At 45.1% G+C, this 14,538-nt stretch overlaps 1 protein-coding gene across 1 annotated transcript in view; it reads right to left on the minus strand.

Annotated features, from left to right (window-relative positions):
• Positions 1-11,691: 11,691 nt before the first annotated feature.
• LOC147710442 (glutamine synthetase-like) overlaps positions 11,692-14,538 on the minus strand; it is a 90,714-nt gene continuing 87,867 nt past the window's right edge. The window contains exons 5-6 of the mRNA XM_086920002.1: positions 13,322-13,521; positions 11,692-12,369 (exon numbers count right to left, since the gene is read on the minus strand). Coding sequence (XP_086776128.1) covers positions 12,054-12,369; positions 13,322-13,521 — 516 coding nt within the window. The 3' untranslated portion in view covers positions 11,692-12,053. The remainder of the gene's footprint in view (positions 12,370-13,321; positions 13,522-14,538) is intronic.

A 14,538-nucleotide genomic window follows, 5' to 3' on the forward strand; every position in this document is an offset into this window, starting at 1 on the left:
CTAACTACTGTTTGCAAGTAATTGGTGCAATAAGTGCTGAATATGGTTTGAAGCAAATTGGTAGCTCTGCATTTTAATAAATGTTCTGTTGAGTTTAGATTTCTCAGGTGTGTTGGGGCAATGATGCAGTGGTGACATTTAAACAATGTAATCCCATTTTTGCCACTTGATTTTATTTTGATTTATAGATTTATCCGGTCTTTAATATCTTATTAAAAAATGCAGGGAGAAAACGTTTTCCTGATGAGCCGGCCACTGACGCACAACCACAACCACACACACAACCACACATACAACCACACACACACAGACAACCACACACACAACCACAAACACAACCACACAATCAGACACACACGAAACACACACATACAACCAAAAGCACACACACAACCACACACACAACCACAAACAAACACATATACAACCACACACGCAGGCCACAAACACACAACCACGCACACAACCACACACACACAACTACACACACACAACCACACAAAGCATTGGCATAAACAATAGGTTTCCCATTTGGGACCTTATAAGAGTTTAGCCCCGCAACAGTTGATGTAGTTGCACAAAGGATATTATACTGCATAAATAAATACTTAGAAGGTCCCAAAAGCAAGCCCTATTGGCCATGCCAATGCTTGTTCTCCCTCTCCCCATCTCCCCCTCTGCCTGCTCTCCTTTCTCTCTCCCTCCCCTCTCTCTCCCCTCCGTCCTTCGCTCTCGTCCTCCCCCTCTCTTCTTACCCTCCCTCTACCCTCTCTCCCTTTCCCTCTCTCCCTTTCCCTCACTTCCCTCTCGCTCTCTCCCTTTCCCTCTCTTCCCTCTCCTCTCTCCCCGTCTCCGTCTCTCTCCTCTCTCCCCCTCTCTCTCTTCTCTCTCCCCCTCTCTCTCCTCTCTCCCTCTCTTTACCCTCTCCCTGCTCTCCTTTTTCTCCCTCACCCCATCTCCCACTTAGCACCACCACAGCATCACTCAGTACCACCACAGCATCACTCAGCACCACCACAGCACCACTCAGCACCACCACAGCACCACTCAGCACCGCCACAGCATCACTCAGCACCACCACAGCATCACTCAGCACCACCACAGCATCACTCAGCACCACCACAGCACCACTCAGCACCACAGCACCACTCAGCACCACAGCACCACTCAGCACCACTCAGCACCACTCAGCACCACCACAGCACCACTCAGCACCACCACAGCATCAATCGGCAACACCACAGCATCAATCAGCACCACCCCAGCATCACTCAGCACCACTCACCATCAGCACATCATCACTCCGCATCACTCAGCACCACCACCTTATCACTCAGCGCCACCCCAGCATCACTCAACACGACCACAGCATCACTCAACGCAACCACAGCATCACTCAACGCAACCATAGCATCACTCAGCGCACCCACAGCATCACGCAGCCCAACCACAGCATTACTCAGCGCAACCACAGCATCACTCAGCGCAACCACAGCATCACTCAGCGCAACCACCGCATCACTCAGCGCAACAACAGCATCAATCAGCGCAACAACAGCATCACTCAGTGCAACAACAGCATCTCTCAGCACCACCACAGCATCACTGGTTCGAATATGTTCTTTCATAGTTTCAAGCTGTTTTCAAAAATGTTAATATTTCACTTCTGTTCTTGAATTTTCGTCACAATAAAAAACACTGAACATAATCTTCACAAAAGTTAATTACAAAAGTTTAAGCTATTGCCATTACAAATTAAATAAATCATTAAAGTATTAATTATTTAAATACATCAAAAACCATTGTTATTTGTAATATCAATACATCTAAGTCACGTAAATACAAAACATGTAGCATTACAAAAGCTATAGGTGTCACATTTGCAAAAGTTATAACTATTGGCATTGTAAATGACAAAGCTATTATTTTGGCTATTTTTAAAAACAAAACATAAATAAAAAAAAAGGTTATTTATAAGACCAATAGCTCAAACTTTCCTAATGCGAGACCTATTGCATTTCCAATGCTTGTTTTAATCAGTTGCACAACCTAATCAAACCACTAAAAAGGAGAACATGTGCAGTTTGTGCAAAAAAGTGCATGAATTTATTAAAGAATATAAGGGAAGGAGAGTAAAACGTTTGAAAGATTGGAAGGTCACATGAAAATCAGAGAACTGATTAAGTCTGAAGAAGAATTTAAGAATTCCAATTTGCATCCTAGGTTAAGAATGGAGCATGAGAAAAAGGGTGAATTATCCACTGTGCGTCATGACACTACAGGAGTTAGACCAATAGAGTTTGTTGGAAAGAGTGAGTGTGAAATAAGTAATGTTGCCAGTGGGGAATTTATGGTTGGTGAAAAACCAATACTTAGAGGAATTTATTATGTGTTTGGTAAGCCTGCCTATTTTAACCTACCTTGTATGTGGGTGGGTTTCTGATTCCTGACTTTCGTATTCCCTCGTTTTAACCATGTTAATGTGATTGGTGGTGTTGTTAGTTCTTAGACCTGACATCCATGGCGTGGTATTCCCTGCAATGTTTTGCCATCACTCCTGTTTTGCTGAATTCGTTTTTGTTGACATTAGGACTCTGTGCACTTTACCACTGATAACAATGCTAAAGCGTTTGTGCTCTCGCTTTCAAACATAGTAAAATTGGACTAAACCAAATTGGTACATTTAATTTACTTGTAAGTTCCTAGTAAATGGTGCTCCATGTAACCAGGGCTTTTAAATTAAATGCTACTAGTGGGCCTACAGCACTCATTGTGGCACTCATTAACGTAGCACTTAAAACATGTCTCATGCATGCCACTACAACCTGTGGTGCAGTTTTCAACTGAATAAACCCTTTAAAAGGCTTAAATCTCCCTTTTTAAAAGTTATGCCACCTCTAAGGTAGGCCCTAACCACCCAGAGGGGCAGGGTGCATCGTATTTAAAAAGTAGGACAAGTGAGTTTGGGTTCGATCGGTAACAGACAAAATTACCGAATTTCGGCCGTTACCGACCGGTATTGGGCTTTCCAGATGTGGGTGTCATTTTTTGTAGGATTCTGTATTTTACCGAATCGGTAATTTAAGGATTCGGTAAAATATTGAATTCTTAACATTCCGATTCGGTAAAATACCAATCCAGGATGTAGGAAGCACTTAAGTTAGTACATTCCTTAGTTAAGGATTCATTATTTACCACCAACTAGAAGTTGGTGGTAAATAATGAAAACCTTTCAAAAAACAATTTTTTTTGCTCTTCCAACAGTGCCATGTTGCAGACATACATGCCCTTAGGGCATGCATGTCTGCAACATGTGCACCCATACCCAATTGGGGGGGTGCAACAGGGTGTCGAAGTGACACCCTGCCATCCTTCAATGTTTCCCCCTTTTACCGAATCGGTATTTACCGATTCGGTAATTGACATTCATTCCTATGGGCCTCCAGTAATTACCGAAACTTACCGATTCGGTAATTTATTAAGAAAATGTACCTACATCCCATTTGCCTGTTCTTAAATACCGAATCGGTATGATTCGGTATTTAAGAATCGGTAATCTGGGATTACCTACATCTGGCCCTTTATGTTTTACATGTCCTAGCAGTGAAAAACTTTGACAATTGTTTTTCACTGTTATAAGGCCTATCTCGTACCTTAGTACTAGTACATTTAATAAGTGCTAACATTGGATTGTTAGCAGATAGAGATATGCTGTTTATAATCAAATTAATTGTTATTTAAAATCCTCTATCATGCCGTACAATAGCGAAGTTGGATTTAAGGTCACAATTCAGAAAAGGCCACTCTTAGAAAGTTGAAAAGGACAACTAGGACAAAAGTCTAAGACTTTTGTCCTAGTTCTCTTTTTCATTTTTGAACAAGTGGTTGGGTAGAACCACCTCAGAGGGTGCACACTGTAATTGAGTTTGGTTTATTTTGTGTAATTTGAGTGCATCACAGCTGTTTTGTTGCTTCTTTACTTTTAGAAAGTTGCCATTTTCTTGCCTCAACAGTTTTTCCCATCTGCTACTGTCCTACATCACATGACTATCAATGGCTCTGCTGTTGGGGTTCATGTATTGCTTCTAGACAGTAACACAAAGGGGGCTTAGGTGTAGAGAGGTTCGGCCATCCTGGCCGAGTGACTCAAGAGGAGGTGCTTACCTTCATGCCAGGCTAACCCAGAGTGACTCTAAGAGTCAATATGCTGCCCTCCTGTGTGAACTACAGGGACACAATTAAGCTTCAGACGCCTCCCTACAATGACCCAGCTGACTTGCAACTGGACCTGTGTGGACCTGCAACTGGACCCGCCTGAGCCCAGCCCTACTAACCTCCGCTAGAGTGAGACCCTGATCCCCCAAAGGTACATCTCCAAGTACCCGACCCTTGGCTGCCTCCAAGTATACTCCTCTCCTTCTAAAAGAAAAGGGGAAAATCATGAAGTTTGGGCTGATCGCAACCGTGAACATGCCAGTTTGTGCCAAGACTCTGCCACCCACGAGGACACACCAACACGAAGCTGGTGAGAACTGCTCTTCTTGCTACAATGTCCACCAGCAGCGCTTGGCGAAACGAGAGCCGCATTTCAGCAGCGACAGCCCGCTGTGACCGCCAACGCAAAGTTAGAGCAATGAACGTTTGCAGTGCCTGACTGGCTATTTGCGCGACAGCGACACCAGCCCATGATGCCCAGCCCGCTCTTCAACCTACAGAAACGACCAGCTGCGATGCTCTACCTACTCCTGATGGTCTTCTCCTCCTGAAACTGAACTCTTTGCACTGGACTTAGAAGGTAACTTTTCAGTGGGACTAACCTATTCTCTGTATCCAACCCACGCTCCATTATGGCCAGCCTGAACTTGTGTCTTTCCCCCGGAATTGGATAGGGATTTTTCTTGTGTGTGCTTTCACATTGTCTACTGTTTGTGTGCTGCATAAGTAATTCACACATCACCTCTAAGTTAAGCCTGACTGCTTGTGTGCCAAGCTACCAGAGGTTTAAGCACAGGTTAATTTAATTTGAGTTTGTGATTCAGCATAAGAAGGATTTTGGTTGTTGTTTGAGCCGGGCTGCCACCCCCCTCAATTATAACCTAATTTCTTACAAGAGTGAAACAAGGTTTTGGGCAAATAGTACTGGATGTATCAGAAGCCATGATTCTGTTGCCAGATTAGGTAAGTGCGTCTTAACCATGAAATAAAAACACAAATCCACCCTGAAGGCGGAGGCAAAACAGAAGAACTGTCAGAAGAAAAAGCTTCTTGATTCATATAGTACCCAGGTGTACTCAGCTGGAAAACAGAAGGCTGTGACTCAGCAGTAGGGTTTGAAAAATCAATTAAGAAGGATTCGCCAATGGTGAGTCCGTATAAGTGACATCCATTGTAAAAGCATTAGACAGGTTGCTCTATAACTAATTTAGAATGGATTCAAAGAGTAGCACAAACAGGGTGTAAACCTTTTAATAGTCAAGCTGGAAAACCCACAGAACTAGGTGCTTCCTAAAACTGTGGAAGATAGCTCCCATACGCCACAGATATCTTTAAAAAAGGGGTAAGGGTATTGTGGACAAACACTACTCAGGGTTCTGACGAACAAGTAAGTACCTGACCAAAACATTGGTGGTACCATGTTTCAGGGATTCTGCTCTGTAACATAACTATGCTCCATACCACCTCAGTATCCGTGTGTCTGAGACTTACTAGCTATAGTGCCTCACTTGCCATCCTAACCTTACTAGAGAAATAAGTGAATTGGCACCCCAGAACACAATACTCTTGACCCACTCAGGGATCACAGCAATAGGACACACCATTCTGTTCTCTCACTTGTACCTATCCACAATAAGACAAACAAGAGACACGAGGGAAGTTTTTAATATTTATTTAAACTATAGTGCTCTAGAATGCAGTATTTGTGCCACAATTAGAAAACAAATGCATACCAAATATACCGTTAGCATGGTTAATTAACTGTATACCATAAAAAGCCATGTCATTTTATAAAACACATTAGCTTAAACCCTCCACACTCCTCCTGAATCTAAATTATTATATATCAAAGATCTCTGGGATTAGTGGCGGACCCCATACCTTAGCATACACATATAGACATTCTACATCTCAGCTGGCGCAGTCATCTTGACCCTGGACCTTCGCTCAATGATTGATGTTTAAGTCCTGTGCTCAGTTATTTATATGACAAGAAATATGTGGTCATAAACAGCAGCTACATTCTTGTGTAATGTCTTGGTGCTACTGTCTGACCAGAGACATTAACAAGGAACAGTGTTGTTTGACCTTGTTATGATGGTCCTTCTCCTACCTGGCCGCCAAGACCTGGAACTCCCTCCCGACCGACCTGCGCCTGACCCAAGACCACCTCTCCTTCAGGAAGAAGCTGAAGACCTGGCTGTTCGAGCAGTAGCGCCCCCCCCCCCCCCCCCCCCCCCCAGCGCCTTGAGACCCTACGGGTATGTAGCGCGCTTTATAAGTGTCACTGATTGATTGATTGATTGATGCTCAGACTAAATCCCAGCACTGTTGTACATCCCAATTTGCGAGTCGCAAATTGATGGGTCGTACATTTGGCCCCAGGTTTTTTATATTTGCATTTCAGTCTTGAATGTACAGCTAGATAAATATGAGAATAGGTTCAATAATACAAAATAAAAACCCGTAACTGGATGTGCCATCAATGGAACAGCTGGGGAAACTTAAATTGTATATATTGTGAGGTGTTAGGTGAATGTTTTACTACAGTAGGGCTGTGATGCAAAATTAGAAAATGTCAAGCTCCCCGAAACCTGCCTAATTTTACCAGCCACGGTAAAGAAAATTACAGTGAATTTATTATTTTCATTGTGTATTAACAGCATAGTTTCATTTCAAAAGATTTTCACAATGAAACTGCACAGTATTGTAAAAGCTTGTTGTGCGTGATGCCACATCCAAATAACACAGAGGACTAGTTGCAGGTACGCAAAAAACATAACAGCAGTCTGAGACAATAAATAAGAGAAGGTCAGAATTTAAAGGAATATTTGCCAAGCCCTAATTTACTTTCCACAATACTCACAATTTAAACAAAAGCTTCAGCCATTTGATGCACTGATGAAGCTTGGGGAGCAGATTAATGTGCCTTCAGGAAAATAAATGTCTAATTTTAGTCATGGTATGTACACCTTCCCCCTCAAACCCAACTGAAAGAGTGCAGGAAAATCCCCATAAATGCTGCCTTTGTGTGCCAAAGTACCGACTTTCATGCAACAAGTGGAACAAAGGAGATAAAACAAAAGCAAACTGATAAAATCTGATCTTTAGTCACAGCCCAGCAAATATATACCTGTTGCTGCTAGCAGGGGTGTGGAGTAACAGAGAGAGCTCAGGAGAAGGGATGTGATGGGGCAGGAACAAAGTGGGAGAGAGAGTAAGAACAGACATGCACTTCCATGAAGTGCTCGCATGAAAAGAAACAAGCACTGGCATAGTCAATAGTTCTCGCCTTTGGGGCATTATAAATGTTTAACCATGCAGCACATTTTCATGGGTGCTGTTCCGCCAGAAATTGAAGAGCTATGTAATTATTTCACACTGGGTCATGCAGTTTGATTCAGCACTACATGCTATAAAACATCAACAATTTTGTGGAGTAGGTGCTACACACTTTAAACTGACCGCCCTATTAAAGTAGTAAGTAACCGGGAGGAAGAGCTGCACACACAAGGAACAGGGAGGAAGAGCTGCACACAGAAGGAACAGGGAGGAGGAGCTGCACACAGAAGGAACAGGGAGGAGGAGCTGCACACAGAAGGAACAGGGAGGAAGAGCTGCACATAGAAGGAACAGGGAGGAAGAGCTGCACACACAAGGAACAGGGAGGAAGAGCTGCACACAGAAGGAACAGGGAGGAGGAGCTGCACACAGAAGGAACAGGGAGGAAGAGCTGCACACACAAGGAACAGGGAGGAAGAGCTGCACGCAGAAGGAACAGGGAGGAAGAGCTGCACGCAGAAAGAAAAGGGAGGAAGAGCTGCACACAGAAGGAACAGGGAGGAAGAGCTGCACACACAAGGAACGGGGAGGAAGAGCTGCACATAGAAGGAACAGGGAGGAAGAGCTGCACACAGAAGGAACAGGGAGGAAGAGGTGTGCACACACAAGGAACAGGGAGGAAGAGCTGCACACAGAAGGAACAGGGAGGAGGAGCTGCACACAGAAGGAACAGGGAGGAAGAGCTGCACACACAAGGAACAGGGAGGAAGAGCTGCACACACAAGGAACAGGGAGGAAGAGCTGCACACACAAGGAACAGGGAGGAAGAGCTGCACACAGAAGGAACAGGGAGGAAGAGCTGCACGCAGAAAGAAAAGGGAGGAAGAGCTGCACACAGAAGGAACAGGGAGGAAGAGCTGCACACACAAGGAACAGGGAGGAAGAGCTGCACATAGAAGGAACAGGGAGGAAGAGCTGCACACAGAAGGAACAGGGAGGAAGAGCTGCACACACAAGGAACAGGGAGGAAGAGCTGCACACAGAAGGAACAGGGAGGAGGAGCTGCACACAGAAGGAACAGGGAGGAAGAGCTGCACACACAAGGAACAGGGAGGAAGAGCTGCACACACAAGGAACAGGGAGGAAGAGCTGCACACAGAAGGAACAGGGAGGAAGAGCTGCACGCAGAAAGAAAAGGGGGGAAGAGCTGCACACAGAAGGAACAGGGAGGAAGAGCTGCACACACAAGGAACAGGGAGGAAGAGCTGCACATAGAAGGAACAGGGAGGAAGAGCTGCACACAGAAGGAACAGTGTGGAAGAGGTGTGCACACACAAGGAACAGGGAGGAAGAGCTGCACACAGAAGGAACAGGGAGGAAGAGCTGCACATAGAAGGAACAGGGAGGAAGAGCTGCACACACAAGGAACAGGGAGGAAGAGCTGCACACACAAGGAACAGGGAGGAAGAGCTGCACACACAAGGAACAGGGAGGAAGAGCTGCACACAGAAGGAACAGGGAGGAAGAGCTGCACGCAGAAAGAAAAGGGAGGAAGAGCTGCACACAGAAGGAACAGGGAGGAAGAGCTGCACACACAAGGAACAGGGAGGAAGAGCTGCACATAGAAGGAACAGGGAGGAAGAGCTGCACACAGAAGGAACAGGGAGGAAGAGGTGTGCACACACAAGGAACAGGGAGGAAGAGCTGCACACAGAAGGAACAGGGAGGAAGAGCTGCACACACAAGGAACAGGGAGGAAGAGCTGCACACACAAGGAACAGGGAGGAAGAGCTGCACACACAAGAAACCCGGAGGAAGAGCTGCACACATGGTAGCGGTAGGAGAACCGAACACAGAGCGTACCAGGAGCAAGAGCTGCACACAAGGTACCAGGGGGAAGAACTGTAGACGGTAACAGCCAACAGGGAGATTCATACAGAGTATAGACAAAGAGAGAACTGCACATACAGAGTACAGGAAGTGCACGCAAACAGGCGGTGAAGTGAACAAGTGACATGACCTGCACCTATTATAATGCACAGAAAGAAACAGTTGCAGACATAGTGCACAGGTTTGAACCATGAGAACCCCACATATGGCACGAGAAAGAAAGAAGTGGGGGTGGATAAGGGGGGCAAGTGGGGTGGATAAAGGGATTATTGCGTTTGTAGTTTAGTTTTTCTATGAAAAATGCTGGAGTGCAAATTACAGAATTAAAAGGACAACTGTATTGGACACGCAGCTCAGACCACACGTGGTGACAAACTATTAATTAACCCATCTCTGCCCATTATGGATTGCAGTGTAGTGCTGGTATTTACATAGTGCTGCACAAATCTGGTTGGAGACTAATAAAGCAGAGGATATAGGGCATATATACTCGCTTGGCGGTGGCAGTAGCAGGCCACACTGGAGTTGGCAGTCCGCTCACACAGTAACACTCAACCTAACTTTCTCTCGCATGCCTCTTTAATGTTGGTTTATAAAGGGCACTATCTTGCATTTGTCGGTAAAAATGGTGGGCAAGGGGTGCTAGACTCGCTCCCAAAATATGAATGGAAAAATAGGGCCAGCTTAGCGCATTCTTGCACCATGAGGCATGCTCTCCATTGGAAATGGTCCAAGCCCAACATTGTTAAAATATGGAGCATAAATAGAGGCGCGCTATGTGGCTAGCATTTACAGAATCCGATTAAAGGCTGACTCTGGGCTTTAGATGGGGCTTTGGGTGGTTTGTATAATTTAGATGCCTCCCAGCTCAGCAGAACGTAGGCAAAGCTATTAGCTTGAAGTAAAAGTAAGAAAAATTTTAAGACTTTAAGACTTGTTTTACCAGGAAAAAGAAACGTGCCAGAAACGTGAAACTGATTGTAAAAGTTGAAAAACTATATAATAGACGACAGAAAGAGATGTTGAAACGAGTGGAGATATGCTTGAGAAGCAAACATGGTCTAGAGCAGCATTGAGAAGGGACAAACCAGCAACTCAGAGTCACTCAGGAGGGTGATGGCGGTCCTTAAGTGCAACAAATATTTTGACTTAAAATGACAAGCTGTTTTGTCTTCAACTTACAGGAAGAGCTCATTGCTGGTTGAGGGATCCAGGAAACTGCAAAACTCATGAACTGGGAGTCTGGTTTAACAAGGGGTCAATATGCTGGTTAGCGGGTGGCTTGGGAACGAAGCACCATTTTCTCCCTGCTTCCCAACACCAGCCCAATTCCCTCCCAAGTTCCGTCTTTTCCTTTCCAACGGCCATGAGCCGGATGCATGCTCAGATGTGTACCAAGCAGCTTGCAGAGAAAAGCGGTTGAAGGTAGAAGCCGAGCTCGTGGGAGGAGGGAGGAGGGAGAAAAGGGAGCACGCTTGAGGGCTTGATTGACACCAGTAAACGGGGCGGGACTCCTCACAAAAAGAAAAGTGAATAGTGATTCTAGGTTGTTTTAAATTTTCAAACTGCTCCTCTCGGCTTAATGTGGTCTCAGATTACAGTTGAAAGTTGAAACACAGTAATGAGCACAGAGAAAGGAGCTCTCTTTCGAAGTACTAAGCAATGCCCATGCCTTTTATTCCCCCACAAACAATAATTTTCAAACATCTCCCGGTACCGTTCACCTCTGCCTTTTTCAAAGGGGAAATAAGCCATGGAGCAGTGGTCTCCAAAGCGGAAAGCAGGAGTTGTTGGGGGAAGGCATGGGGAGATTAAGGGAACTGGGACTGGCGGCAGCACCGTACACCCATGAGTGGCTAGGAAACGTCGTAAAGAACAAGCCATTGCCCAAAGAAACGAGTGGTGTGCGCGCGCCACAGTGAGCGATCTGTTTTTAATTGTCACGCCCTTGTCTGAGCACGATAATTCAAAACAGATGTCGCCCGTGTGGGTAACCGCAAGCATAGGCCGTGGCCAGAGCAAAGGCCCAATTGCGTGCCGTCTTTCTTAGAAAGATGCGCACAAAGCCCAATAGCCTGTGAGAAAAACAAAAACACACTCACGAGCGTGTGGTGAGCTTGGTGAGCTTCCTGAAGCCCCTTACTAAAAGTCTCGCAAGCAGTGCATGCAAGCTGCTCTCGGCTCAACCTAAAAAAGAGTTCCCTGGTGTGGTTTTAAAAATAAACTTGAGGGGGACCAGCAGATGCTGACAGATGAGGCACAAGAACGATCAGTAGAAGAACATTCAAGCAGAAGTCAGCGTGTGGCACCTGTACGAACAAGTGGGCCAGCCAACATGGATGAAGCTCAAGCGAAGGAGATGGGCAGAACAAATGGGATACTTTCTAGTTAACACCTAAACAAAATGAGGCAATTAATGTTCTGTGTCCCACTTCAGCACTGGAAACCGTGACAAAACAGGATTTTGTCTAGGTTGTCTGCAAGGTTTTAACCTAAGTCATTACAGACGTACCGTTGGCAAACAAATGAAAAAGCAAGTGACTTAAGTGTACCTACTGACAGTCGGAGTTGGCCTCTATCATATTGGAATAAAAATACCATGTTTGGGTTAAACAAGTAAATGAGGCACAGACAAAGGAGCAGGGAGATGGCCATTTGAAAAGACATTATTTTTTTTCTCCAGTTTCACTGCTCGTCTCGTTGAGAATAGTTGTCCTCACTAGGGCTTCTGTGACAGCATAAGGGTCACAATTGGCCGAAGGCCGGCGATCTTCAAAGTAGCCACAACCTTCTTGGCACACCAGACGTGGGATGCGGACGCTGATGCAGTCTTTTCCCACACCAGTAGAAAACTCATGGATCATGGAGGTGCCCTGTTGGCCAGTCAACCGCCGGGAGTTGTCTTTGCCCCCGTGAGGGTCATACACACAGATGTGGTAGTTGTGCCTCTTTCTGAGTTTTTCGATGGCCTCCTCGATGTATCTGAAGAGAGGAAAAGGGAAAAAGGTTAGTTTAACATTAAGTAAAATGCTGCCCTAACGCATTACTGGAGTGCTTCTCTGCAGTTCCTTGCCTCGATGAGTGTAGTTGGTTGCGCTTCAACTCACTTTGGTACAGACCTACATCTTTCAATGATTTAGCCACTCCACTTGTCTTCTGAATAACCACACAGAAGGCCATGCATAACATGTAGAGTGCTCTGATTCCCTCGGGTCTAGCTAGCGCTATATAAAACTCAAAAATAAATAAATAAATACACCCACCCCCCTGCGCCCCACGTCTCAAAAAAGTAATGTCAATTAGACTTTTATTTGCCCACTTCTGCTTAGCTTCTCCTCACACCAGGGCCTTTTTGCTGTGTAACAAGCAATAAGACTGTTACAAACAGTGCCAGACATTGCCTATAATTCAGCACTCCTATACCCCTCTGCGAACACTGCATCTGTGCCAACCAGTTGGCTAAGCAAAGGGAAAACAGTGCATCCCTCAACATATGCAGCACCCACAAGCAACTGTAGCATAAAGCAATCCATCTGGCTAAACAATGCTGTCCCACAACAGTCAACTTACCTATACCCATTCACTCACATCAATATTACTGTAAAATTATATTGCTTCCTCGTCACAACCAAAACTCCTTTTCCACCACTCTACTTCCCACTTTCCGTTTGTACTGGGAGAGAATACAAATGGCAGCAATTCACTAGTCAGAGGAGAAAAGTGACTTGGATTTTAGGGTGGCGAGCCATAGGGCATGCAAACAAGGTACCATTCAAAGGATATTTTGGACATGGGGGTAGGAAAAGAATGTACGATTCTGACACCTCTTAACTCATGATACCACATAATCTTACGTGAGACTTGAATATAAAGCACAAAGCAGAACAATGTGAAACTGAACACAATGCTACAAAAAAGTGGTCAGGTGACTTACTTGAGCCCGCCTGCCTTGCGCATAGCATCAGTGCTGTAGTTGGCGTGACATCCGGTACCACTCCAGTTTCCAGCCATCGGCTTGGGATCCAGTGTGGCCACGACGCCAAAGTCTTCACACACTCGGTGCAAAATGAAGCGAGCCATCCAGAGATGATCTCCCATGGTGATGCCTTCACAGGGACCCACTTGGAATTCCCACTGAGCACAAAAAGAAAACAGGACTGCTGGTTTGATTGAACTTATAGAATAATTTTGAAAGTCCAAATAATAAGGTTATCAAAGGGCATTGCTGAGCCTTATGCTAAAAGACCCCTGAAGATGAAGTTGTCCTCTTATTTATTTATAAAGTTTCATATAGCGCGAACAGGATCCCGAAGGATATCAGAGCGCTTTACAATAGGCAGGAAGAAAGACAAGGGGGTAGTATAGACATCAAATGGGAAACAAAAAAAACCCAAAAAAGTAAGATAATACAGTATACAGGTGTAAGCATGTGGAATAAAAATAAAAAATTAAAACATTTTAAAAAGCAGAAGAGAAGATCCATTATAGCTTAAAGTACCATGGTGATAAGAACAAATTTAGACGAATTAGGTATGCCTCCTCCCCTTACAGTAAGAATTTCCTCATTAGGAATCTTTTGGCTTCCAATTTGAACGCCGTCGTCGTGGAGAGACTGCGCACTTCAGGTGGCAGAGAGTTCCATTTCTTTGGGGCACCACCGAAGACAGCTCAGTGACAAGTTTTCTTTTTGTTAAGGATGAGAGGTTTCAAGAGGAATGTTGAGGCGCTTCTTGATGACCTCTCCACACAAGATAGTTCAAGTTTTGCGCCAGGTACGTAGGAGTATTGAGGTGAAGGGCTTTGTGCACCAGGACTGCAATCTTTAGCTGAATTCGGGCTTCAAAGGGAGCCAGTTGAGAGATTTAAGGACTGGGGATATGTGCTTGTTTCTTTTTGCGCTTGTAACCAATCTAGCAGTGGTGTTCAATGAGGCCCTTAGTGGGGCCAAGGCATATCTGGGAAGGCCACAAAGAGTAGCACTACCATTGAGCAGTGAGGTGAGTCAGCTAGAGACCTAGCTTAGGGATGTGGTTCGGGGGGAGATGAGCATGAACTCTGTTATGGAGGCGTTGAGTAAGAGATGGTTCTCAGTTAACCAATTTTGAGTAAACATGAGTATCGAGTTGAGTGAGATGATGCTTTCCGGGGATG

Source organism: Lissotriton vulgaris, chromosome 5, assembly GCF_964263255.1.
Source record: "Lissotriton vulgaris chromosome 5, aLisVul1.2, whole genome shotgun sequence".
Classification (NCBI taxonomy): domain Eukaryota; kingdom Metazoa; phylum Chordata; class Amphibia; order Caudata; family Salamandridae; genus Lissotriton; species Lissotriton vulgaris.